Source organism: Manis javanica, chromosome 6, assembly GCF_040802235.1.
Source record: "Manis javanica isolate MJ-LG chromosome 6, MJ_LKY, whole genome shotgun sequence".
Lineage (NCBI taxonomy): Eukaryota > Metazoa > Chordata > Mammalia > Pholidota > Manidae > Manis > Manis javanica.
Window position 1 is genome coordinate 31,669,578 of NC_133161.1, and position 27,442 is coordinate 31,697,019.

The window sequence follows — 27,442 nt, forward strand, 5'->3', positions numbered from 1 at the left end:
TTTAATCAATCTTGAGTTGATTACTGTATATGGTATAAGGTAAGGGTCCAATTTCACTCTTTTGCCTGTGAATATATCCAATTTTTCCAACACAATTTATTGAAAGAACTATCCTTTCCCTGTTGTGCAGTCTTAGCATCCTAAGGAAGGTCAGGTGACTCTATGTGCATGGGTTGATTTCTGGGCTTGTTTTTCAGCCCATTTGGTCTGCATGTCTGTCTTTTTGCTAGTACTATACTGTTTCAATTTCTATAGCTCTATGATATATTTTGATATCAGGAAGAGTTGTGTTTCCAGCTTTGTTCTTCTTTCTCAAGATTGTTTGGCTGTTTGGGGTCTTTTGTGGTTCCATGTTAATTTTAGGATTTTTTTTCTGTAAAATAGAAAATGTCATTGGAATTTTGATAGGGATTACACTGAATCTATTTATCACTTTGGGATGTACATTTAAATAACATTAAATCTTCTAGTTCATGAGCATGGGATGTGTTCCTTTTTATCTGTGTGTTTCTTAATTTTTTTCACTAATGTTTTAAAGTTTGCAGTCACAGGTCTTTAATCACCTTGGTTAAGTTTATTCCTAAATATTTTATTTTTTGGTAAATGGGATTATTTCCTTAATTTCTCTTCTGGATTGTTCATTGTTAGCCTTCCAGACTACTTATATGTCTTCCAGTTCCAGGAGTCTGTGGTTTACATTAGGATGTGGGCTATGGATGAGTGTGGGAAACAAGCAGAGGATCTAGGATTTCTCAGGAGTCCAAGCCTCACACCATTCTATAGGTTAGACTCTCTCTTCACCATTCACACAAGGAGAGGATTCTCAGGTGAGTACTGTAATTGGCTCTGAACACATCTGATGAAATATCTCATTTCCGACTACCAAACTACATTGTACAAAGGGAAGGGTGTCAGTCCCTCACCCATGACTTCTGGGAGCTTAAGCTCTTACATAATAGAGCTTGGGAGGAAAACACTTCTAAAACTAACCACCCCTCTCTCCCTCCCTCCTTCCTCCTTCCTTTTGCTCAGCATTTATTGACCACAAGCAATGCAAACACTGTGCTAAACAGTAGGAATATAAAGATAAGTAAATTAATAATCTGATAGAATAGAGAGAGATACTAAAATATGAAGTTTTGTGTGCTGTCATAATGGTAAAAACAGAGGGAGCAATTTTGAAAAAGCTTCATATACATGACAGGGCAAGTCAAATCAGGATTCTGATATTTCATAAGAGAGACAGAGACAATAACCTGGAGAGTAAAGCAAATATCTCAAAGCTTGGTCCAGTTCCTCTTAGTGGCAGATAATAGGCTATGGGATGCGTGGAGCTACTAATATTTTTAAATCCAGTGTACTTTTTAAATATCTGATGAGATTTTTCCAAACTGATAGATCTAGAGATGTTTTTAAAGGCAAATATACATATGAATCCTGAAAATCTACATGTATGAAAACATTTCTTACTGAGTCTCAAATGGACTTGTCAGTCTTGCTGTGGATGCTGTCAGGCCCCTTGGGTTTGGGCTGTCAGTGGAAAGAATCACAGTGGAGCAAGACAGAAATTAGGTCCTGGGGCAGCTGTCATGACTCACATTCTCTGTACCTATTTGGATTACAAAGGAAAAGCATGTGGATTACCTGAATGATCCTTTTAAGACATGTCTTTGGTTGTGGTGACCAGTAATCAGTGGGCAATCTCAAATGACACTTGATTAAGACACCTACTTGTCTATAGCTTGGCTATTTTTAGTCTCTAACCTTTTCTGGAATCCAACACCCTGTGAAAATATGGGTAAGGATGCTCAGAGGAGTTGAGGAGAAAGGGGCCCTTTGCAGTCCTTGCATATAAAATCGCAATAGCTGTGCCATTTGGAGATAGCTGATACCCCTCCTGGTGACAGCTGCAGGCACACTAGAGCTGAGCCAGGGACTGCTCAGCTAATTGAAGTCCCTGGTCGGTTCTTTTGCCCTCAAGAACCTTCCTGATAAATAGCTCTTGACCAGCTCCTTATATGGCTACAGACAGCCCCAAGAGGACGAGATGTATTTTGGACACACTCTGATCCTCATTTTTCAAGGGTCTCAGGACCTTGCCTCTGCAGCCAATGGAGATGGCAGCAGGCTCCAGGGGTTTTCGTGCTCTAGTCTTGAGGTGGTCACTTTTCCTCTGAAGATGCCTCCTTATTCTGAAGAAGAAAGGTGCCTGGCTCTTGCCATACTGTTGGACAATGGCTAGATAGTTTGAAAGAAGGCACGTGGAGAAATCAGAACTGGCAATGTTGCATAGGAAAAAAGTGGCTCTTGACTTGTTTACCTTTTGAGAGCATTTGGGGGCCCACTGAGAATAATTTCATAAACCTCTGGGTATGACATGCTGGCTGTCCAATTTTGTTTGTTTACTACTCTGAAGAGCCACACCAGAGGGGAGAGTTGCTGGTGTGCCAGGCATCATGTCCCACGAGAGAGCCCCACCACAGGGACTGCCCGTGAGGACTTCTTCCCCAGAGGACTGTGACCCTTGTCAGAGGCCACAAGCACGAGCACACTGGGTTCTGGCTCAGTGCTGGAGCCCAATGCATAGTATATACTGAATGAGTGAATGAAGCAAAGAAAGAAGCTGGTGGCTCTTGAGAGCTTTGTGTTTGGATCTTGAATTGAAAAGAAATAAAAATATGTTGTCATTGTGAATCTCACTGAAATGACTAAAAAGATCACATCCCGTCAGGTCCCTAAAACTGTCTATTAATGATGCTACAAGTGCTTGAGAACCTGCTAGCCATAGAAACAAAAACCTGACGGCTGAAGAGGACAGAAACTCACTTTGCTGTTCATGTTGCAGAAGCAAAGATGTTGTGACTTGTCTGTGCTCTTGATGGATTGTGGCACCTCCATCTCCTACCTCCTCTAATCAGTGCAGCCACTCATACGCCACCAAAGGCACCAATCACTCTGTCCCAAATAGCTGCCCTGTTCTAGCTTCCCTTCTAGAAAGTCTGAAAGAAAAATGCTTTCCATCTTCCCCAGGTAGACTTTTCTTACTGCAGGGCACATCTTCCCTGATGAGTGGAGGGGAGAAGAAAAGTTCCAGGAAAAACCAGAAGCCAGGACTGAACAGACAACTCTCGCAGGCTCCACTCCTGGCAGCCCATATTTAATGTGGGACTGTAACTGTGGAGTGAGAGCTATTCATAAATGTATACCCATGGGTGTAACGAGCTATAATATATGAACTGACTTTGGAGTAACATGTAATATGCTTAACATAACACTGCAACCAGGGGAACCATTTTTTAAGAATAAAACAACGAGGGAGAATAAATATCATTAATATAGAATGAGTGACATGGGAGTCAGGGGATTTTCTCACTCTGACATCAGATTCTAACTGCAGAGGGACCATCTTAGTTGTCATTAACCAGCTTAAAAAATATATAAAATATAATTTGTTAGATAGAAGATCCATAGGCTTTGAGGTTGGTGAAAAACCCCACTTGGTGGGGCCCCAGGAGAGTGATAGTTACTGACTAGCCAACATGGCCAAAACTCCAGCTCTTACTAGGCTCTCTCAGGTACCACCACTGGGTTTTTCTTCGATGACTAGAGAGAAAACAGAACACTTGAATTATGACTGCTGCCCAATCCTTAATTTAGCCACTTTGTTCAGCCGCGTTGGTATCCAGGGACAGTTAAAAGGCCCTGGGACCCCCCTGCAGGCCCACAGCCAGCACTCATGGCCGGCACCAAGGCAGACTCAGGAGGGGACACATGCCCCGGGAGGGAAGCGCAGCGGCAGTTCATGGCCGCCTGTGGCCTGGGTCCCCTCTGAATCCAATCGCAGGTCCCTTCTGGTCGGGATGGACAAGATGCTCAGAAGGACCATAAGCCTCATTCATGGGATCCTCCTTTTGATCTGGCATTGGTCTTGTCCAGTGTTTTCCAGAATAAATGTTGTGAGATGTTAATAAGCATTCTTTATAAAAGGAGAGTGTACCTTATGATCTCATGAGAAGCAGCTCTGGGTTGAACAGATTTCTTTATTATGGGGCTTCCCAGGACTTGTGACACTGTGAATTTTCAAGAGAATAGTAAAGATTGTAATGTATTTCAAAGAAGCATTTCACTGGACCAACAGTTTTGAGAAACCATTGTAATTTTTTATGCTTATATTATCTAATCTAGGAACATTTGTTCTCTGTCTCCAATCATAACACACATGGCTGGAATAGAAAGAAAAGTGTGAAGCCCACCTTGCCTTTGGTGACCTCCTGGAGCTCTGCATCTTTCTGGGGTGTTGGAGAGGCAGTGTCCCCTGGTGTACTTTGCCATACGCCAAGAGTGTGGGGGCAGGGAGTTAGAGGCAGGCAAGCAAGCATCCCGTGGCCACGATCCAGAGGCCAGTGCCCAGGTGCCCACGGGTTCAAACCCAGCTTCCTGACTCGGGAGCTGCTCAGTGGTGACAACATTAGTACCCACTGTGCAGAGTGGTTTGGAGAACTGAAGCACATCAAGGTCATGCACTCAGCATGGTACCTGGGGCACGATAAACATGAACAATGACCATTTGGGGGAACATGACATAAAAAAAAATAATATGTCCCAAATAAAATGATAATTTAACAAAGTTTTCACAAAAGCTCCTCATTAAGCTGCTGATCCTAGAGTGGAATAAATTTTATTTCATTTTAATTATTCTTTTCCTGGACTTCTCTATAAAAAGATGTTCACTTCAGGTTTAAGACCATCCTCTCCTCTACCCTGTCTGTTCTACCTGCCTGCCAACATTTACTGAGATTTTATATTCTAGAATATAGAATATCTAGTTCTAGGCATGAGGGGTTGAAGAGGAATGGTATAATGTGGAACTTGAATTCCTATTGTCCAGTGGGCAAGACAGACAAGTAAATATACAAATGAAAATATGAGAAAGGTTGCAATTTAAGGTGCAATTGGGAAAACATGAAGATTTTGTCCAGGGCACACAGTAGGTCCTCAGTAAGTGTGGACTGCATAAAGGAATGAGTGAACAAATGCATCTAATTTATATTGGATGTGAAGGAGGTTCTCTTGGATGTAAGTGGCCAAGTGTCTTTGAGATGTTAATCCATATTTCCTGCCTGCATTCTCCTTTTTGTCATTTCAAGCAGAAGTCCAGATTTTGTAGTTCTTTGCCCCAGAAAACAATCATGGAGGCCACCTGAAAAAGCCTGTGTTTGGGACTCCCACTGCAGAGAGTGTCCCGAGTGTCCCGGAGTGAGAGCTGAGCGGAATCAAAGGGTGTTCTGTGGGCTCACAATAGCACGCAGACCTCAGACAGGGTGGCAGGGAGACACACACAGAGCCTGGCAAGCCTGGGGCCCCAGGTTCTGAGCCCACGTGTGCCACAGAGGCAAAGACATCAGGGACACTACTGCAGGCTTGGATAACGATGCTGTCAGAGGCAGCCAGGACATGGGCCTTCAGAATGCAGGTTTGCGGGATGGGAACTCAGAAAAGGAAGGAGGTGGTTAAAAAAAGCTTTCTAAAAAAATTATATTCTTTGCATGCCCTCTAAAATTGTAACCTACTGTCCCCTTCCTGGACAAGCACACACCAGCTTGAGTTTTACTTCCCTTTTGATGATGGACAGTAGTGGTTCTCGATTCCAAAGGTTTTCTTCCTAAGGTTGGTCACACCCAAGCTTCACAGCTGAGGACACAAAGGACTGTGAAATTGACTTGGGCTGGACATAACAGGGGACAAGCTGGAGAAAAAGGGGAAGAGATCTTGCTTCCTTTCTGCCCTCTTTGCTCCTGCTAGAGAATTATACATATTACTCTGAAGGAGAGACAGAGATTACCTGAAGGTCGTCTGTCCCCTGGGGTCCGGTAGCTCCCCAGAGCATTCTAGTAGAGGGCCAGTCCACCTCTGCTTGGACATTTCCACTTCAGTCAATCCCTGTCTGTTTGGCCTCAGCCATCCTTGACCCTCAAAAGCCAGAACAGCAAGATTAGTTCCTCAAGCCCCTACCCCATCTACCCGACCCTACTTTGAAATGCTAATTCCTAGTACAGCCCAAGCTGTCACTACCGTAGAGCAGAAGCCAAATGTGTGATGTGAAGTCTTAAAAGTATCCCTTCTCCCTCATTTTCAATACTTAGTCAGGGGTAGTGTTGATCTGAGTCTGGCTCAGCACACAGCTGTGTTTCAGCTTGGTCAAGTGCACAGTCATGGGGCAAGAAGAACAATATGAACCAGTGAAAGGCACATAAATGTTTTTTAAACATTTTAACATTTCCCCAGAGAGTTTCACATTGAAGAAAGATGTAATTTTAAAACAATGATGGAAAGAGGGATCAGAAGTTTACTTAGAAGTAGTCTGTGGTTGTGCAGTACCAGAGTTTACTGTATCTGGGGCAGGTAGTTGAACATTTTTGAGGTTTTCATTAGCTATTGCAGAATAACATTACAAATAAATTCCTTGAAGGCAATAAAGGAGAAAAAATTATTAGAAAATGCCCCAAAGTGATCACTCATGTATAAGAAGAAACCTAAACAGAAATTTCTAGAAAAGAATGGAGAACACTTCATAGCAAAAATCTATGGGATAAGAAAGCTACACATAGAGAAAAACTTATAGCTTTAAATACCTCCTTCTTAACAGAAATAAAAATGGACCAAATACTCATCTACAGAAACTAGAAAAATTATAATTCTTATAAAAAAGAGGAACAAGGAACAACAAATATAATAGCTGAAAATAAAATATAAAGCATAAAGTATGGTTGAATGCATCAGGAAATCCAAAACTTGCTTCTTTGAAAGAATAAGTTATGTAAAGTTTGTGAGGCCAATTAAAAGGGAAATGGAGAAAGAGTAAAAATGTACAAAATTAGGAATGAGAATAGAGAAATAACCACAAATCTACAGAATCTTTAATTTGCAAGAGAGAATAAGTATGTAATATAAATAACCTATCTATATAACTCTGTGTGGTAACACATTTGAATGCCTAGAGAAATGGTAATTTCCTAGAAAAATATATTATCAACTAAACAGAAGACATGGAATATTTGCATAGACAGAGTCACCAGTGCAGATATTAAAAAGGTGATCAAAGATCTACCATTAACAAAGCACTAAAATGAGATGGTTTATGTCTGAATTTTATCTAACCTTTGAAGTGCAAGTAATGTCAGTGTTTAACTAATCCAGGTCATATAAAAATATGGATCCCCAGTTCATTTTATAAGGGCAGAATGACTTTGATACTAAATACTGATAAAAGAAGTTTTTTTAAAAAACCCTACAGATCAGTCCCATTTGGTCATATTATATACTTTCCTGTATACATTACCAGATTCCACTTGCTAATATTTAATTTAGCATGTTTGCATTTGTGTTCCAACAAACACATATAAATTGAGGCTAAGGGCATTTATTTTCCTGCTAGGAGGAAGGGTATTCATAGAGGGAAGCCCATCAGAATGGATTTTGATGTCCCCTCATTCAGAAATTAAGAAGGCCTGAATGGCTGTCCTCAAGGGCAGCAAAACAAGGCAGGAGCTGGAAAGACAGCAACCTTCCCAACAACCAGGCCAGGGGGAGAGTCAGAATGGCAAGAGTGCAACACGATCACTCTCAGGAGTTAAGAGCAGAGTCACCGCAGAGAGAGGCAGGAGAAAAGGAGCACTGGGGTCACAGCCTCTGCCTGAGGAATGACTCTGGGTTACAAGGTGAGGGGTCTGTTAAGTTGGCACAAGTTCAGAAAAGGTGTCCCCCTCCTTCTCAAGTGGCTGGCCCTCTCCTGGGCCATGGGCCCATTCCTCCGGCAAGCTCTGTCACACCCCCATGTCTGAATGTCACCCTCTTCTCCATCTTCCTCTCCCCCATTTACTTCCTCTCCCCCTTCAAGTCTAGCTTCTCTCCCTCCATGAAACTGCTCTAAAGCCCTCATTATTGAATTCACAAGTGCTTTTAAACCTTCGTGTTCCATCTCCTTACTGCATCTCCTGCAACCAGGGTTTCTAACAACTTGTGCTGGGCCATCTCCACTGGCCACTGCCTACGGGCTCTGGAACCTTTCACTGGAGGCCTGTCACAACCTGGAGTCCCGACTGGGAAGGGCCAACATCCCTTTGGACTTTGGTTTCCCCATCTATTAAATCCAGTAATTGTATTAGATAATTGCTACTTTTTCTTGCAGCTCAAAATTACAATTCTAAGCCTTCCCTGGTCTTTCTCTGCTCTTGGATGCAGTTGGACCAGGAGCCGGCAGAAGTCCAACAGGAAGCAGCTATGGCAGTGGTGCTTTGCCTGCATGCTGCCTATTGGAACACTCATGGGGAAAGACTCAGGATTCTACATAAAAGGGAAAACAAGCTATGTAAAGGATAGTCCTTTTCTTTGAAGCACTGGATTGAGATTTTTTAAATAGAGGTACTTTTCACTTGTGATAGAGGATTCAAGGTTATTTATTTTTCTTCTTTTGCTTTAATAAAGCCAGATGCTCGACAGGTGTGAATCATGTGGAAAGCTATCAAAGATGGTGAAGACAGATGACCACTTTAGGTCAGATAACGAAAATACTCAAAGAACACTCACATTCAAGCATCAAGAATGCAAACATGATAAAAAAAAAAGTACCCTTATAAGAAAATATTTTAAATATGGCAATATTGAAAAGTGGTCAGATCCTACAACAGACTGTTGGGTCTGTAGCTTCTTAAAAGTTTTCTTCTCACAACAAATTTTCAGAAAGCAAAACCAAAATGATTCCTAGAACTGCAGTGTTGAGTTCTATTCAATGAGTAGAGTCTCTGAACTGGAACAATCTGCTATGACACACAAGTGTCATTTCATTTGTCCATCCTGTCATTCATTGTGGAAGCTGTTTTAGGGTATCTGGTCTATGAGGACACACGGTTTGAGGCTGATAAAGACGATATTTTTGCGCCAAAGAGATTCCATTTCCCAAGCAAATAACTGCAGGACTTCTAAGGGCCAACTGAGATGAGTTCCATCAGCAAAGAAAACCATCCTGTGGCATTCAGCAGGTCTGGGTCCTTAGTAAATTAAATGTAAACCCACATTTTAGGGTTGGAAGACACAGGACGACACAACTGGTTGCTGTAATACACAAAAGTTTATTTTTGACAATTTTTTTCTTTTTTGAAGGCAAAATATAATAGAACTGAACATCAGTGAATTTTGTACAACTAAACAGCTTTTAATAGGGAACAGACAGTCCAGGGAGGTTTTAAAATCTTGGAATGGCTTCCCTTTTCCAAAGTCATGCTTTCTTGCAGTCCATGAGGAGTTGGTATGAAGGGATGGTGGCAGCCTGCTGGGGGAGGCGGGTGGAAGGACAGGTGGGCTTCCCTAGATCCGTGTCAGCTGGTGCCACAGACTGGATGGGAGGATGCTTTCCACTTTCTCCATGACAAAGTTTAAAGGGGCAAACAATGTGCTGAGGAACTGCAAAGACACCAGAAAGGCACAGAAGTCAGGAGAGAGACCTCTCCAACCCAGGCTTGCATCTTAAGTCTCAGCATTATGAAATTATCAAAAGGCTATGATTTCCTATTTATGTTTGCAGGAAACCTAGGTTAATGACCAAACCTGCCCCCATCACCAGCTCTGCTAGGTAAGGAGCAGACGTGTCTGCTGACTGCTCCTTTCTCTCCTGACAGCTGCCCACGCGGATGACCACTGCCATCAAAAGGGACTGACAGATGGGAGGCAAGTGGGCAGAAGAGATAAAAAATGGCGAAAAAACTTAAGACTACCTGCTTGCCTAGCTGGGTGTGGGACTCAATTTAGGTGGAAAAGGCAATTTAAAAAAGTCAAGTTTGTTCTGTGGTGTGAATTGCTTCAACATCCTATTGCTCCCAAACCCCTGAAGCCCAGGCTTGTTTCCGAACTACCTGCTTAGCAGAGGGCATCATGGGAGCCGGGGGAAGGCATCACATGGGCCAGCCTGTGGACGGCACATCCTTGTTGAAGAAGTGCTGCTCTGAGGAGATCTTTGGGATCTCTTTCATTTGGGTACTAAACTCCTTTCTGCTTTTCACGTAGAGAATAGGGCTCAGTAACTAAGCCAAGTGCCTTGTCTGAGACTCATTTATTATAATCTCAGATCTGTTCTATGTTCTTGTGAAGAATCAGCTTCATTCCATAAACCCTCCAGCATCTGGTAGAAGAGCTGCTCTCACCCAGCAAGGCATGAGAGTCATTTGCATTGTTTCCTTGTGCTCCGTCTGTTCAGAATGAGGAATTACCTTGCTAGGGTTCAATGCCTGGTTCTCGTGCTGTGCAGCCCTTTGTCCTAACCCCTTGCTGATAGTGCACCACTGTCTACACCACCAACAGTTTCCCAGAAACATGTAGTAGGACATGAGTGCACATGCAGTGGGGGAATACAGTTCTAAGGTCAAACAAATAAGTAGAATAGTGAATTTAATGAAGTTAAAACAAGTTCCTCTACTGGTCCTATGGTCTATGGTTTGTGGGTCTTCAAGCAGAGATATGTAGGCAAGTTTCCCAAATTCACTTGACCTCAGAATCTTTCCATGCTTTTTTAAGAACCAGAAGGATACAAACTGGGAAGGCCTGTAATACACCATAGCTGAACCATCAAGTGTCAGATTTGTGTAAAGGAAACTCAAGATAGTATAAATTTGGAATCTTTCTCCATATGACATCTTTTACATCAATTAAACATAGTTGCCCAGTAAGGCACAAAAGTGCGGAGTGAGATGGGAGTGTAGGACACTGAAGCTCCCACTGTCAGGAAGCTCAAAGCCTCGGGAGAGTAGGGAGCCATAAGACCTATACATAGCAAAGCAGTAATGCCAGAGAGATCACAATAGAATAGAAGACAGAAGACCAAGCAAAGCACCAGGAGGTTCAGAAAAGGGAGAAAAATATATTTTGTTGAAAGGATCAGGAAAAACTTAAAATGAGGCAACTGAAATAGATCTCAATGGATGGTTGGGATATCAAAAAATAGAGATGCGGTTATGTTGGTAAGGAAAGAAACATGAGTAGGTGGCCCTCCAGGCTCAAAACATAACTGGAACAGAAATGGGAAAGCAACTGGTATGATCAGAAGATAGTAAATGGTACAGCATATTGGGAACAGTTAGAAGGAGAATTCAAAAAGTGACTGGAAGAACTGTGGGGAGGGCCTTGAATGCCAGGCTGGAGTTGCAGTTAAGAAATAGGCATCCACGTCAGTACTTGAGCAAAGCTAGATGGCTCCTTCTTCAAGTGGATGGTGGATTTATGACAGTTTCTGGTAACCTTCTGAAATTATCCTTTGTTGAATGCACAGAACGACCTGAGATGCTCACCCTGCAGAATGAACTGCCTGCCCTTTACAGCCAGAGCTGAACGCAGCAGGAAGGCATTGTGGGAGAGACTGGGACCAGGAATGAGTTGTTAGTGCCCAAGCTGCCTGTGAAGGGGTTTGTAAAATCCAGGTTATCCAAAGATTTTTTAAATTTATGTTTTTATTTATGTATTTATGTGTTTTTTATATATACATATAAATTCAGAGATTGCCAAGGCTCCAGAAAATATTGCATTTGCCTATGATACCTGGTTCCATAGGAGGGGCTAGGTGCTAGCATGGTCTGGATAAACCGGAGATTCAGAAGGGGTTTGGGAGATGGGGCTCAGTGAACAAGGTGATATCGTGGTGACACTGTCATTGCCTAAAGAGTTCATCTAAAGCAGATACAGACCTGCCAGAGCTGTGGCTGAGCAGGGGCAGCACCTACGGGTATATCAGCCTGAGCCCCTGCCCTAGATGAAAGTCTGTACTCCGGGCGATTTCACACACTTAAGCGTGAGGACGGACGCCTCAGCTCGGGAGCAGAATGAATGGAGAGGTCATTACAGAGTTGGTTCAGCGTAAAGGCCTGTTTGTTTTGCTGTGTTTGGGACACTGGCCTGACTTGGGTGAAAGGAGCAAAACCAAGGCCTCGGGAAGTCAAGTGGCGGGCTGCGGCTGGTCTCAGATCCACGTCTCCCCTCTTTCCACGCTGCACAGAAAACACAGGGGGCCTGGCTCCTGGGGCCACACCTGGCCATCTCAGCAAGGTTCTCCAAGAGACTTACGTCCCAGTGCCTCCAGTGCTTGTGATGAATTACTGCTCTCTCAACCCAGAGTGTTCTATGCTTGGGAGAACTGAGAAAAGAAATCCCTTGAGCCCTGTCCTAGAGATCCTATTCTCTCTCAGCACCCCAGGTGAGATGTGCACCCTTTATTTCTCAGCCACCTTCCTCCTTAGCACCCTTCCCCACATCCTCCTCCTCGGCCCTCATGTTAGGAAAGCAGCAGACATTGCAGTGAGGTGTCTGAAGCCACGAGGACCTTTCCTTTAGTGACCAGATAAAGTTCAGTGGCTTCCATCAGAAATTATTTTAAAAAAACAGTGTGGTGGAACATGCCTTGCTTAAGATGCTCATTTATATTTCTTGGCATGTTTGAAAATGAGTCCATATTTTTTGGTCAGCGAGCCCACCAATGCACGTGGAGAAACAGCCATCTCACTTACAGACTGGGAAATCTACTGCCTGAGAAGTTAAGTCTGAATGAGCAACACCAGGCAGCCTTGGAGCAGCTCATCTATCTCAGTGTCCAAAACTTCTGTCCAGAGGGCAGAGCCATAGGGTCCAAAACGCACCATAATTCAATCAGTGTCTTGTGGTGAGAAAAAGCAACTGAACTAATAAAAAAAGAGAGTGACACTTCAATTGCCTGATCCTCCTCCCGAAACACCATCACTTAGAAGAAGGCCATGGCTCCCAACAAGCTTCGTTAGCATTGGAAATGCCTCTGCTTCTCTGAGTAAGTTCCAGGGGCCCTACTGCAGTCAGACAACTGACATTTCACTGTGATCAGTATCAGACTTCAAAGAGGTCAGGGCCTGTGAGTGAAGAGAGTCAGAAGGCAGGGGGCTCGTTCTCAGGGAAGGAGGGGGCCAGAGGAGTAAAGACAGGGCCCTTCAAAGCAGACAGGGTCAGAACGCTGACCTCCCCACATTTGGCCAGGGCTGGGTTTAGAACGATAACTTATTTATATGCGCAACCTTATCTCGGTAACCAAACATTCTAGGAAGAGTTAGTCCTAAGTCATTGAGGTAGATTAGATTAGGGGGAAAGCCAGGCGAAGCCTCTAATTTTGCCATTTTCCAGCAGCTCACACATCTCTGGGGCTTCCTTACCGGCATAGGGACATGTAAGCACCCTGGAGGTTCCCAAGCGCACGCAACCTGGGGGTGGCAGTGCAATCTCTGTGCATCTACTAAAAGTTATTATCCCAGGGACCTTATCTCAGGCGAGGGCTGAGAAAATCATTTTCACAAGCTGCAAATGGTTGCAGGCAGCCTATAGGGCATCTGTGATAACCTGCCGGAGGTTTCATGAGGAGCCTGGTGAAGTGACAGGGTGGAAATGTGGAGAAGCCTTGGGGCAGGATGGGGAGGAGGAGGGGCTGGCCTTGTCTCCTTTTGGCTATCCATCTTCCTTCCCCACTAAGTCTCTCCAGACATTCTGGAAACTGCTAAACTTTAATGAAGGGCAAGATAGATGTGATCCTCCAGACAGGGGTTTGAAAGCAAATTTATCTAAACAACATTTCAAAACGATGAGCAACTGGCCAAACTACCACACCTTGGTAGAACATAAAATATAAGGACCATAAAGGCAAATTTAATTTTATTGAACCACTTGATCCTAGACTCAAAACCAAAGCCTTGGAAATACTAAATGAAGAGAGTGGTTCCTTGTCTAGCATCTGCCATGAGCACATCTCTCTGATATTCCAGAGGTCATACTGCCTTTCCTAGAGAACACCCAGTTGTATGTAATCACTACCCTCCATTCCTCCCAGGCCCCTCCCTGGTTACAGCAGTTTCAGGCTATCCGTTAATGCATTCAATACGGAGGTTCTCAGCCCTAGTTGCACACCTGAATCACAGAGGTAGGGCCTCAAAATTCAGATGCCCCTGCTGTACCCAAGTCCCCCAGGGACTGGGGGGGACAGGGATCAGTAATCTGTAAACTTGCCAGATGACTCCAGGTGCAGTCAGGAAGAACCCACTGACTCCTAGGAGGTTTCCACCCAGCAGCCCTGGCGGCACAGCACCTGAGAACATGGCCAAAGGGTCAGCTTTGAGATCAGGGTTCGTGCGATGAAATTCAGTCCTCAACCCCCATCCTCAGAATCTGCTAGGATCCTTGTTAAAAACACAGATTCCTTGGTGCTAACACTCAAGATTCTTTCTGGTGAATTTCATGCACACTAAAGGCTGAGAATTTGTTTTGATCCAAAACTCCCAGCAAGTGCTATTTGTTAAAGGAAGAATACTGGACCAATGACATACTTATACAAATACACCTTTAGAAAATGTTGAAGAGAGGAACATAAGCGGAGGAGCAGTAATTGTCTAGTGTTGTAAATACATTCTTTTTTAAAAAACATTACTAGGTTACACTCTAATCGAATCAGAATTTTGGCAACTATTTTTACTCAGAGGTTGGCTTGGGAGGAGAAGACAATAATGGGTAACATATGCCCATAAACTAGGGAGCATCCGAGGAGGTAGCTTGGATATTACTGGGTTTAGAAAGCACGTCATATTCAAAGGACTTCAGGAAATTTAAGAATCCTGCCTGGAGAAAAAAGAAGGTAGTCCATATCAGCTGTCTCAAGAATTTGCAAGAGGAAGTAGACTTGTTCAGTGCAGTTTTGGAGGGGAGAATAAGAACAACAACTGGAAATTAAAAGAAGGCAGATTTTATCAGTATAAAGAAGAGAAAGGGGCTTCAATGGTAAGTAAGTGAGTTCCCCATCACTGAAAAGTATTCAAGACAAGTCTAGATGACCTCCACCACGGTACAGTTGAAGGCAATTTATTTAAGGTCCCTTTCAACTCTAAGAGGCTATGATTATAATTATAGAAGATGAGAAGTAATGTTAATCTCTATCTGATTTTTACATTGATTCTTTCTGCAGAAACCACTACAACTTATTTATTTAATAATCATTTATTGAAAACCTACTATGTGTAAGGCACTGTGCAAAGCTTTGGGGATACAGAGATGAGGAAGATATAGCCCTGCTCCCAAGGAGCTCACATTCTAAAAGGACAGACAGGTTTTCAATAATTACAATACAATACAATAAATGTGATAATATAGGTATTCATTGAATACTATAGGATCATAGAGAGAAACATCTAACTCAGTTTAGGAGAAACCTAGAAAGAAAGCTGAGTATAAAAGTACAAAGAGGAGTCAGTAGAGGGGACATGTGGGGTGGTGATGGGGAAGGGGATTCCATGTGGCAAGCAGCACGTTCAAAGGCACTTAAGTGCACATCTGGGAGGGTAAGTAAGGCACTGTGGCCCGAGAGCAGCATCTGTGCAAGAGTTGGGATGCATAAGGCTGAGGAGGCAAGCAAGGCCAGATCTTCAAGGGCCCTGCATGCCATGCTGAGAGCTGGAACTTTATCCTGAAATTGGTGGGATACCATTGGAAAAACTCAAGCAGAAAAGTATCATGCTCAGACTTGCAATTTAGAAAGATTATTCTTGTGTCGGTATGAAAGGAAGATGGGCAGAGGCTAAGACTAGAAGCAAGGAGATCAGTTATGACTCTTGCAGGGGTTCAGGCAAGAAATAACAAAGCCCTAGTAACTGTAAAGCAGTGGCTGTGGGGACCAAGCGGAGAATTACATTTACTGAATGTCTAGGCTTAGGAAGTTAGACCCAACAGACTGTGGAAGCCAGGACAGACGGCACATGGGGAGTGAGAGAGGAAGAGCCTGGGTGGGCTGCCACGGTTCTGGCCTGAGGAACGGGGTGGGTGGCAGCGCCCCTGGCAGAGGTCAGCAGTACAAGAGGAGGGGCGGTTGTGGTGGCAGGGGAGGGAGGGTGATGAGTTCAGTGTTGGAAATGCTGAGATTGAGGTGCCGGTGGGATTTTCAGTTCATCTTCAACACGCATGAAAATACTCCTGCAACTCCAGTCCCTGAACTCTGCCCAGCAGAAAATATCAATCATCGGGAAAGGGATTAAATCAACCCAGCCAAGTTAGAAAAGATCTTTTCTGGTTCCACTCGCCTTGAAATCAGAATGGATTTCTAGGAAACAATTGATACTCTTTTCCTTATTCCTTCTGTTTGAAACTCATCTGTGGCAAAATCAGTCAACTTATCCTCACTGTATGTGCAGGTTGAAATGGTCAGTTTTCAACAAGGAAACAATGGCTCTTGGTTGTCAATGCAGATGGTTTTTCTTATGAAAGCTCCTCTCCACAACCCTCCTTCAAGACTTAGTGTATTTCCCTATTGCTAATTGTCCTATCTGAATACTTCTTAATGCTATAAGCACTTCACCGCCTCTCAATTAATTCCCCACACAAGCCAAAGGTTTGTAGTCATTACCTTTTTTTTTTTTAATCATCTGGAAAATGTAAATGTCATCCTTCTTTAGAGAAAGACCCACAACAGCTAAAGATCAGCAATAATGTCATTCAATTTATACAGAATGGAATGATTTCCCACACACTTTTCATTTGCTAGGATTCCCTTAATTATTTACTTAACCCTCTTAGACCTTGTGCTTTTTTTGGAAACAGATTTTTTTGAAAGGAGGCAAGGCCATGCATTAACAACCTACACTTCCTCACTTGACCTTCAACCTTTTGATTCCACTGATGACGAAAATGACACAGCACAGGATCAGAACAGGAATATTCATTTCTCCTGACACGCCCTATTTCTCTGAGCTTCCCTGGCCTCTTCCCTGAGGCCTCCCTCTGGGCAAATACTCACAGCTTTTGCAAAGACCCCCATGAGTTCCGGGAACTGATGTGTCAGCAGGGCCAGCATGGCTGTGAAGGAACACAGCCCAGCAGTGAAGAGGATAAAGAAGGGGAGCTCCTTCTTTGGGTAAACTGAGACTTCATGGAAAGCTGTGGAGATCAAAGGGGAAATATTAGGGCCAGAGGAGAATGCATTCTCGGGGAATTTCTGTACATGGGACTGGCTCTTTGGAGCTCTGGCTGAAGCCTTTTGGAAGTGGAAGGGCGGGGCTCTGAGACGAGCCACAGCGGACACGTGAGCTGGCCTCTGGCTGCCTGTTTCTCCCAAGTCCACGCTCGCCCTTCCACGCTCTACCTGGGGGCACGACAGAACTGATTTGACGATGTCACACATTCACGGGCAGGGACAGTGATACCATCCATGCCAATACATAGTGCTCTTTTCTCAAGAGCTAACACAAATAAGACAAACTTAATCCAAATTATAAAATACATGTTCAATGTACAAAACCCAGAAAATCCAGAATCAAGCATACTGGAAACAAAAAACAAAACCCTCTCTCTAGATTTTCCCCTTCCTATAATTTTAAATCATTATAATGAAGTGATATTAGTCTATGTTGTATTTTTTCCTGGCACCCCACAGCATGTCGATGGGGGGGATGCACCTTCGCAGAGACACGCTCAGCAAGGACCTCACGTGCTGGCCTGGGCACCCTGTGGAGGCTGGGCAACAGGGCGCGAGGGACATCTGCCACATCTGGAGGAGATGCCTGATGCTAAACGTACTTCTAACAACCACCGAAAAAATTAGTAAGTGGTACTTTTAGAGCACTTTTCATAACTTTTGAATTCTAAACATTGGGTTTGGGGAAACCAAAATGCTGTGGCATGAAAACTGAGAGAGTGGACTCCTCTGCTTTCTGCTTTTATGTGGCTGCCTGTGACCCAGGCAGGGTGGAGTGGGGCGCTCCTGAGATGTAGGGGCTGGCATCCCAGAGACAAGCACCAACTGCTAGGCCCTGGGGGACAGGAGCTGTGACACTGCAAGGGGCCAGAAATCCTCTGTTTTCTTCAGGGAATCCAAGACCTAATGGCCCTCTCTGGCCCTCCAGCCCTTGTGACATGGAGCCCTCGGTAGACACCCACTCTGGGGGGCTGAGTAGGGGGTGGGCAGGGAAGGACAAGCACACAATCGGGGCAGCACTGCAGCAACCCACCATCTGTGTCCTCATCATCTTACTGGCGGCACACAACCCCCAAAAGATTTTTAGGGAAAAATCAGACTTGGAGCCTGCCCTCAAATAAGTAAGCATGAGCCCTCATTTTTTTTTTTTTGGCTTATAAAGATTATTCCTATAATGTTTCTTTTAAGAATTGTAATCTTATTCTAATGGTAAATCTATCCCCATGGAAACTTAATTGGACTCAATTAAAACATTTCAAAAACAGTGCATTTTTCAGAAAACTGCCCTTCTTACTAGACATCAGAGACTTTACCATTCTCCCTGAAGAGGGACTCAAAAGGTTAAACTATGAGCCCATAACAGGGATTTCTGAAATCATATCTACTATGATGTGAGGTACCAGACCCTCTTTCACAATAAAACTCAGACAGAGAGGAACAACACATCACTGAGATGTCCTGAAGTAACAGATCTCACGCTGGGTCTGGGCAGCAAGGAAACGAGGGTCCCCCCTCCTGCTACTTTGATCCGACACAGCAGTTCGCTTGCACCCAGACCTCACCACACTGGGGATTCATGACCAGCTCAGTAATGCTGGCACTGGACAATTTACTGTGCACCCAGGACTCCAAGCTCCACTGTTCCTGTGGGCAAAGTATTTAAATATGTTACAGCTTTGAGATAAGGTATAACTGGGCTGGTAAAGGGATGGGGGTGGCAAGAGAGGTTAGGAAGGAGAATAGCCAAAATTTGGAGCTTATTATCTGAGGGAGATAATACATCCTAAGTCAGCGCCACATGAAGAGCCCGGACATAATCCTTGTGCACAGTATGATTTGATAATAACTACTTAGCAGGAATGGTCAAAACAATGTTGTATTACAGTAAATGAAGTCATACTTTCCACATGTGGCAAGGCCATTGGACTGCCAGCCTGTAAGGTACGCGAGGGCAGGGTTCCTCCCTCGGTACTGTACACAGTGCTGAGGCTGCACGTGTGGTCTGCACACGCTGTGCCAACTCACTACACGTGGTCCATGAGGTGCTCACGGGCAGTCCCTCGGGCCAAGAGCGCTGCCCCCCCTGCACGCCTGCCCTGCCCATGACTCCGCCTCTGGCCGTGGTGCTGGTGGCCGGGTGCTGCCCTCCCAGCCGTGACTCATGTGCAGCTCCCTCTGAGCTCAGTGCTCCCTCCTTGCACCCTGGTCTGTGTGGATGGCATCTAACCAGCTGGGGGGCTCCGGCCGCACCATGCACAGCGGACTAGCCCAGAGATGTCAGCCCCAAAAAGGGGGCTCTATGCTCAGGCCAAGCAGTACGTGATGCCTCTTCATCTAAATCTCAGCCCTCTGGGGGTCCTTCCCTTTGATGAATGTCCAGAGAGCAGGAGGAGCAGGCAGCCAGACCCCCTCACATAACTCACTCCGATGCATATGCTATGACTTGGTTTGGGAGAAGAGCAATAAAAGACATGGAACCTTATAAACATGCATCATTCCCACCTCTTCCCATGTCCCCTGGGCACACCACCCTCACTGGCTGCACAGAAGAATGGAGAGGAGAGACTTACAAGGCAGCAGCTCTCGATCTGCTGTTTCTGTACAGATTGGATAAGGATAAAAAAGATGCCCCTTTTCCAAGGGATAAGGGATCATCCGGAAAGCTGAAAAGGAGAGACAATATGTTAGAGATTCAGTATTCGTCTCCTAAATTCTCAACTTCCAAAATGGACTTTTGAGCATTTTTATAAGGGTGAACACTTCTACAAATAACTCCCAGAAAGGACGCAAGACTTACCCAAACTCTGAATCCTGTGCCAGATCAACTGTCAGAGATGCATTATGATGTATGACTCACACATTAATCTCACGCTATATATTCTGGGCAAACCTCACAAAACTGGGTGGGGATTGGGGTGCAGACGAGTAGGAGTAGGGAAGCCATCAATTCCAATGCCCAGGGTTTCCTCATCTACAAAATATTGTTAAAATGTCATAAGCACTAATTCAATGTAGCTCAACTGATGGTAATAATGCAAACCTGGATTGAAATGCTTCCTCAAGAAGCAAATGTGGATTGACTTGTTGAAGCCTGTCACTGATGTACAAATATGAAAGGCATTCAACCATGTCTATTTAAAAAATATATCTAGGTGGATTAGAATTCCAACGAAAATGGATAAAAACAAAAACCTAAAACTGCATGACTTGGGAGGTATTTCTAAACTTTATGAAACTTTAATATCATGGGGAAAGAAAATGGATCTGGAGGACTGATTATCTGTACTTTGATGATGTCAGGCCACCTAAATTCTGCTTTTGTGGCATCAGGTATCATCAAGTCTCACACTGAATTATGGCTTTCCAATCAATCCATCCCTTCCCATTGTCATGTGTGTTTCTCTCCCTGCTGCCATGTCTTCAGTGTGTTAGTCACACTGTTCCTATAAGCATTGCTCACGCAGGTAATTTTTCTTCAAAAGATGTCCTTAAGTACAGCATGCTATAGATATAAAATATAAAAACTACATCCCACATGGGAATGTTAGATAATAATCCTTGGCCTCAGGTGTGTCAAAGTAGGGTGGTGACACAACAGCAATCTTGTTAGTCTTAAATGCCACATTTCAAGGAATTGTGGCTATGTCCTCAGCTGTATAATTACCTAAGCCTTTTCAAAATGCTGTCAGTGTACATATTTATCTTCTACATACTTATTTCAAACAAGAATCAGAAACAAAGAATGTTCTCCCTCACAAGAAATGACAAGGTTCCATTGTAACCAGCATCAGTGCACATATGGTATTTATTCTGGTGTCTGAATATTATTTAAAAGTAAAAACAGTATGTATGTGATTCCAGCATTTGAAATGCAGTCAATCTACGCCACAGTGGTATCACTCTGAGGTTACAGCACATTGCATGGAGAATATAAATCACTATAAACGTGGGATTAGAGCACAGCCAGTTTGCTGGCAGTTTGCTGAGGTAAAAATGTTATCAATTTTCCTCTTGTAACAGAAACCTCTTAAACAGAGATTAAAACATTAGAAACACCCCAGCCTTTAACTTTTCTTAAAATGAAAGGCTCACCCTAGTTCAATCAGACTTTTCTTTCATGCAAACAAAGATGACTTTTGCCAGCTACACAGAACAGGAGAGGTGCTCCCTGCGTGGGCTATTAACACACAAAGATCCCTGGGAGGAACCAGCATCTCTCTCAATAGAAATAGGCTTGGAAAACAAGAAAAAAAAAAGAGAAAACCAAGAAAGCCCTTTCAGTGACTTTATAAGATATACTAAAATCTCTTCTGGGAAGCAGTGTATTTAAACTTAAACTGCAATATGGCAGGCTTTAATACCATTTCCCATAAATGATGGCTGTTATGAAAGCATCCCAAAAATGTGGAAAAACCTACGTGGTAGTTTTGTTTTGTTGTGTTTTAATCCAGATTCTCCATGTGCAACAGGGCTGCTGTAATTAAGAATCTGTTCAGGTTCATATGCTATAAATAAACTCAGTTTTCAAAGTGGCAATAAGTTTGAATGCTGGGTTTTATTTAAAATTGAAGTCATTTTGTACTTCAGGGTGCAATTTTTAAACGAAATATGTAGGAGTGCAAGATCTTGAGAGTTCAACCATAGAAATCAAATAGTTGTATGGTGTCTTTCCAGTCAGACGTCAAGTGTTTTTTAATCCAGTGTTTGGCATGCATACGGAATTTTGTGCATTAAGTTAGTCTTTTTCTACTTTTAAATCACTCTGATCTTTTTGGAGAAGGTGGAGACACTGATCATATACAATTTAAAACACACACACACTTTCTGCATTGTCCTCCTGCCCCTCCCATGGCTCTAAAGATGTTTATGATGCTCTTGAATCTCTCTCATGTCAGCTGTCATTTACATTGACTTCATAAAATAATAATACTTCTGGCTTCACTAAACAAAAGCAAATACAATTTCTATTTGCAATTCTATCCTTTACCCACCCTGCTGTGCAGGGTCCAGAGAAGTGTGAGATAAGCAGTGGAGGGCTGCAGAGAGGGAAGAGGCACTGCATAAGCTTGGCCAGCTTTACCTCCCACCTCCTGGTCCCTTTCACTGCAAAGACATTATGTGCTCCATCAGGACCTTGGGACTTTAGCTGAATGTCCAGAAATGCTGCAAGTATAAGTAGTAACACACTGATTTGGCAGTGCAAATAAGAATGGATAAAAGATCATCTGGTCTCTTTTACAAATTTGATCTATTTTATGAGTGACTACAAACCATCCAAAAATATTTGCCTGAAAAAACATACACTTTAGAGGAATTAAAAATATACATTTGGTTAAAAATAAAACAAAACAAAATAGCCAGGCCAGAGTTAATACATGGTACCCAAAGGGTATTTCTGGTCTTTCCTTGGCTTGCTGTCCCTTCCCCACCTTGATTTCTGTTGTGCCGTTGTGGAAGGGAATTAGTTAATGAACACATCAAGCCCTCCACAATAAAGCCTGAGCTATTACACACAGCCTTCCATCCCTGACCAGATAAGTCTTCCAGGCTCCAAGCCTACTAGCACCATGCCCATCAGAGATTCTCTTCCAATACTGGAGAAAGAACCAGTAAGACTAAATAATGGACAGCCAAACAAACTGATACCCAATTTTTCCAGTGATTTCTAATGACCTCTCATCCTACCTACTATATAGATAAGGACAGAAGGTAATGTTCTATGTTTTATTTGTCTATGTTGCCTTTTCAAAGAGGATCTCAGAGAACTTTATACATACAGATTATCTGTAATAGAGAGAACTGAGTTTGAATTCTGGTTTTACGGCATCCAAATGTGAGTGCCTTCCTCATGCACCAGGGACTGAAAGGTGAGCCAAGCAAACCCTGTCCCTACACTAAAGGAGCTCACTGCCTAGGGCAGGAAACAGATGACCCAATGATCATGGACATAATGTGGAAGCTCCCCCTGGGATAGCACCTATGCAATACACAGCTGACGGAGGAGCAGTGAGGTGACAGCACAGGATGAGTCAGTCTGGCCAGGCAAACCACTGCACACCTTAGGGTGGGTCACCAGTCTGCAGCCAGTCTCTTCATCTGCAGAAATGAGAACACCATGGACCTCAGCAGGCTATTAAAGGGACTGAGTGTGACAGTCAATTCTGAAGTGTCTAAACACAGGGCCTGACCGCTCAATGAAAGTTTTCTCTTTATATTCCTTTCTACTAAACCCAAAGTTCCTACTTTCTCCACCAGGTCATACTTTAAGCATATAAGTAAAAATGATGCTTGCTTATAAACAATCTAAAGTGCAAACGATAGAACAGAAACATCACCAAAACACAAATTTTATGTTCTCACTTTTGACTGCAGTGTAGGTAACCAGCCGTAAGGACTACCTGTCTTTTGTGAGGAATTTGGGCACAACAATAAAGACAATTCAAAAGTCAAAGCCTAGGTTCTGATCCACATTCTTTCACTATCTAGTTATCTGGCTTTGACAAAAATCATTTTCTCTTGGTTAATCAAATAATGTTCTATTCCAATACCGAAGAAAAATTCTAGAGCTTTATATCGAATTCACTAACTTGTTGGTGACCCTCAACACTCTCACACTGTGCTTCACTGATAGTTCTGCTTGGCACTACACTATTTATTATAGATGTATCTCTGTATGTGTATATGTTATATATATATATATATGTATGTATGCTATGTGGATACACACACCCTTATTAATGTTTCTCTCAAAGCATTTCAAAGTCTTACTCACCTCGCTATGTCCAGTACAATGTCTAGAACAAAGGAGGAACTTCATACATGTTCATTATATCTAGGAGTGACTAACTTAATGCATAATCAGACAGAGACAGACTTTTCCCTTTAAAAACTCAGCTAGACCTAAATTATGGTCAGTCAACAAGACTGGATGAAGGAGCAAACTGGTTCTACTGGGCAGTAGGTGGGGAAGTGTCATACAGTTATCTAGAGACTGGCTATTAGTGTAAGCTAGGTATGACCAGGGATATTAGCTGATCATTGCTTTCTTCCAAATGATAAAATTTAGCCTTAGATCTCTGGGGTGAGAGCTGGGGGAATCTTTTTTAGCAGTCCAAAAGGTGCCAGCCTTTTGGGAGAAAGGTTTGGTTAGAGGAAATGCTCTAAGGACACATCTTACAGCAAGTAGCATTTACCATCAGTTTCAAAGAGAATAAATTAGAATCATAATCTATTCCTATGCTTCAACAATAGGCCATTTTCTCCTCTCAAAGGAAATACTCTGCATTAGTCCCCCTAAAAACACCACCTTCAAATCTTATACATTATTTAGTGAATTTTTTGGAAAAAATCTTCAAAAAGAAAATAAAGAGTCTTACTTGGTCAAGTGGAAAAAATGGAAGCAAAGAAAGGCTAAGTGATTTACCCCATGGCATACTAGTCTTCTAAGACACAGAACTAGAAAATTAAATGTTAAAGTTCACAGATGTAGTCAGCAGACTACCCTGCTTTATAAAATAAAATAAATAGAGCCAAAACAGAACCTTGAAGAGATCAAGGTGGGAGGGAGATATGGGCACATCAGTATTTAATATAGGTGAAACAGAAGATGTGCCATTTAAAATAGGACCCCATAAGGTGCAATGCTGATGTAAATAAGACCCAGTTCAAACCACATCTCTTATTCATATAAGTTTTTTTTATATTCAATTCATACTTATGGTGGTGTGTGTGTATATGAGGATAACCAGAACCCACAGTGTTTAAAATAAGTATAATTCAGATAAGGTGGCAGCTGTGTAATGAACTAAGAAACATATTTCTAAATCTTGTAAATTAAAACTTTTCCTCTTTCTTGATTATCTTGACTTTGAGGAACATATTGTGTAATTTCAAGGGCTGGGACAGTGATGAATCAAACTTTTTATAAACCTTTGAAATGCTGATGTATTTGTGGTTGAGAACTCAGTTTTTTTTGTTTAAACCACCATATGTTTCAAACCCAAACAATCTCTGCCATGCATCAGCTGGACTTTGGGGTTTTATCAAAAATGTGAGTTATTTCAGCCTGATGGTGGGAAACTCACAACTCTACAGAATGAGTAATACAATAACATAATAAACTCATTACAAAGCAAAGCAAAATATACCTCCCTCCCCACCCCGAACCAAAACTTCTGATAGAATATTTTTTTTTAATCTTTAAAAGATCAGTTGACTAAAGAATAGTCCTTTTTAACATGAAACCTGGTAAAAATAGGTAGTGTTAACTTCCTCCCTAAATTCTCTTTCTAATGAAATGGGCAAGTTAGACGGGAGTTGGTCAGTGGTCTTAAATTTAATGAAAAAACTGACTTATAGGAGTAAAATCTAAACTAGGAGGCTGGAGATGTCAAAAGGCGCCACCAAGTGGTGCCCTTCAGGAAGTGCAGCCTCCTGTGCTCAGGCACAGGCTGTGGAGGGGTGAGGGAAGGGTTCGGGTACTGCAGCTGCCCTGACACACACCAGCTGGGGGTGGGGCAACAGGGTTCAACATCATCAGTGCTTCACAGTTTTCAAAATCTGGATAAATTAAATAAATACCACTGCAGGCAGCCAAGGCAGAGTTCTAATCCAAGTCCTCTGATTTAAAATCCAGAGCTCTGATGCCTCCATTTAAACTGAAAATGGACACAGATCTAGAAGTGATATCAAAAGATCGTAGACAATTGTCTGAAGTTGGAGTGGTAATTCTTTCTTATAAATTGCATTACACATTTAAAGCTTTGTTTTTAAAAAGGACCAAAACTGTTTGTAATGAAAGCTTATTCTTCTAAATGTGTGTACCTCACATATATACACATGCACATTTATTCACATACATATTTGTTTGTATAAAATATGTATGTTTTGTAGAAAATTTGAAAAAATAAATTAAGACAAAAATCACTTAAGATTCACCTAAAGATGTATTTATTCCAGTCTCTTTCCCTTGTTTATAAACAGAATCTATTTATTTTTTATAAAATTGGGCTCGTTCTATATTTAAAATGTTTAAATCAGTATTCAACAATGAAAATATAATTGTATACAGAATGGTTAGCTTTCTAAACACTAGAAAGGGAGTAAGTATACCTTAGCCTGTAAGTAGTAATGTAAATTGAGGGCTTCCAAGCAAATGTTTCAGAGATGACTGACCTGCTTATCCTTAGTCTATTCAGGTAAAGCCTCAATAGCTGGACTTGGATGAGAACTCTGGCTTGACTACCTACAGTGGTGTTTAGTTAACTTACGAAGCTTTTGAAAACTGTGAAGCACTGATGATGTTGAACCCTGTTGCCCCACCCCCGGCGGGTGGGTTTCAGGACAGATGCTGAGGAAAGAGCAGTGAAGAAAAAGTGAACTTGGGTTTATACCCGGGCTCTCTCAACAGTGGCTCCAGGAAGTTCCAACAAGACCCTCATCTCTGCATTTGCTCCTCTCTTGAACATTTGGTGTGACCACCTCAGTCCTGCCCAGCTCAGAACATTGTCAGGAGTACATGAAATGATGGAAATGCAAACCCTCTGTAAACTTCCTAGTCATGCAAACACTCTTCAATAAGGCTCTTCATACCCTCCAGAGCATTTAATACCTGGTGGGTGCTCTCACGGGTCTCACTTCTAAGATTGGAAGGTATGGCTCTCTTTGTGAAATTCAAACAGCAGTGTAATTTCCGTGGAGTGGCTCCTATTTATCTGTAAGGATCAAAGGCAGAATTTCCCTTCCTGTAGGTCACTGACTATCTTGCCATACTGTTCTACATCTAACACTCCACCTCCTTTTATTCTAACAAAGTGTTCTGCCCATCTGAGGTGGTTACCATCCCCCAACATTACCACCCTGCCTGGTGTGTTACTTTCCAGTTCTCATAGTCCCACTGTCCTTCCCAGTTGACCCAGAGCATCTCCCCCCTGGTATCTGATTATATGGTTAATTTCCAAACAGAACTTCCAGTTATTCCTTGTGGGATTTTTTTCATGGTTAAGCTATTCCTCACACCCTGTCTCTATCACTTCTTGCGCCCTCTCCTTTTGATCCTTTCTATAGGACTGGTAACTTTGCCATCAAACATATCCAATTGACAAACTGCTATTACTAAGTGTCCAAGATGCCAATCTATAAACATGTTCTTATTAGGTAAGCTTATTTGTCCATTTAATTTTTCCACACTAATGCCACAACCACAGGAAGGTGAGGCCTCTCATGTTCAATCTTGCTAGGCTTTCTCTCTCTCTCTCTCATGTTTAAATAAAAATTCCTTTTGTCTTATCTAGATAAAACACCTTAAATGTAACAATAAGCCCCAACCAGAGGGGGTTGTACACACACCCACACAAGCCCTGAGTGGAATGTGCTGTCTTAACATATCAAATACCAGGACGAGGACACCTGGCGTATGTTATCACACTTACAGAGCGC

The 27,442-nt window shown here is 42.7% G+C and overlaps 1 protein-coding gene across 10 annotated transcripts in view; it reads right to left on the reverse strand.

Annotated features, from left to right (window-relative positions):
• Positions 1-9,086: 9,086 nt before the first annotated feature.
• ST7 (suppression of tumorigenicity 7) overlaps positions 9,087-27,442 on the reverse strand; it is a 250,044-nt gene continuing 231,688 nt past the window's right edge. For 5 of the 10 annotated variants that reach the window (XM_037023506.2, XM_037023508.2, XM_073238553.1 and 2 more), the window contains 3 exons: positions 19,576-19,668; positions 16,829-16,968; positions 9,087-9,459 (listed from right to left, as the gene is read on the reverse strand). In XM_037023506.2, the coding sequence (XP_036879401.1) occupies positions 9,364-9,459; positions 16,829-16,968; positions 19,576-19,668 (329 nt within the window). In that variant the 3' untranslated portion in view covers positions 9,087-9,363. The other 5 variants (XM_037023507.2, XM_037023509.2, XR_012132173.1 and 2 more) reach the window with 4 other exon arrangements.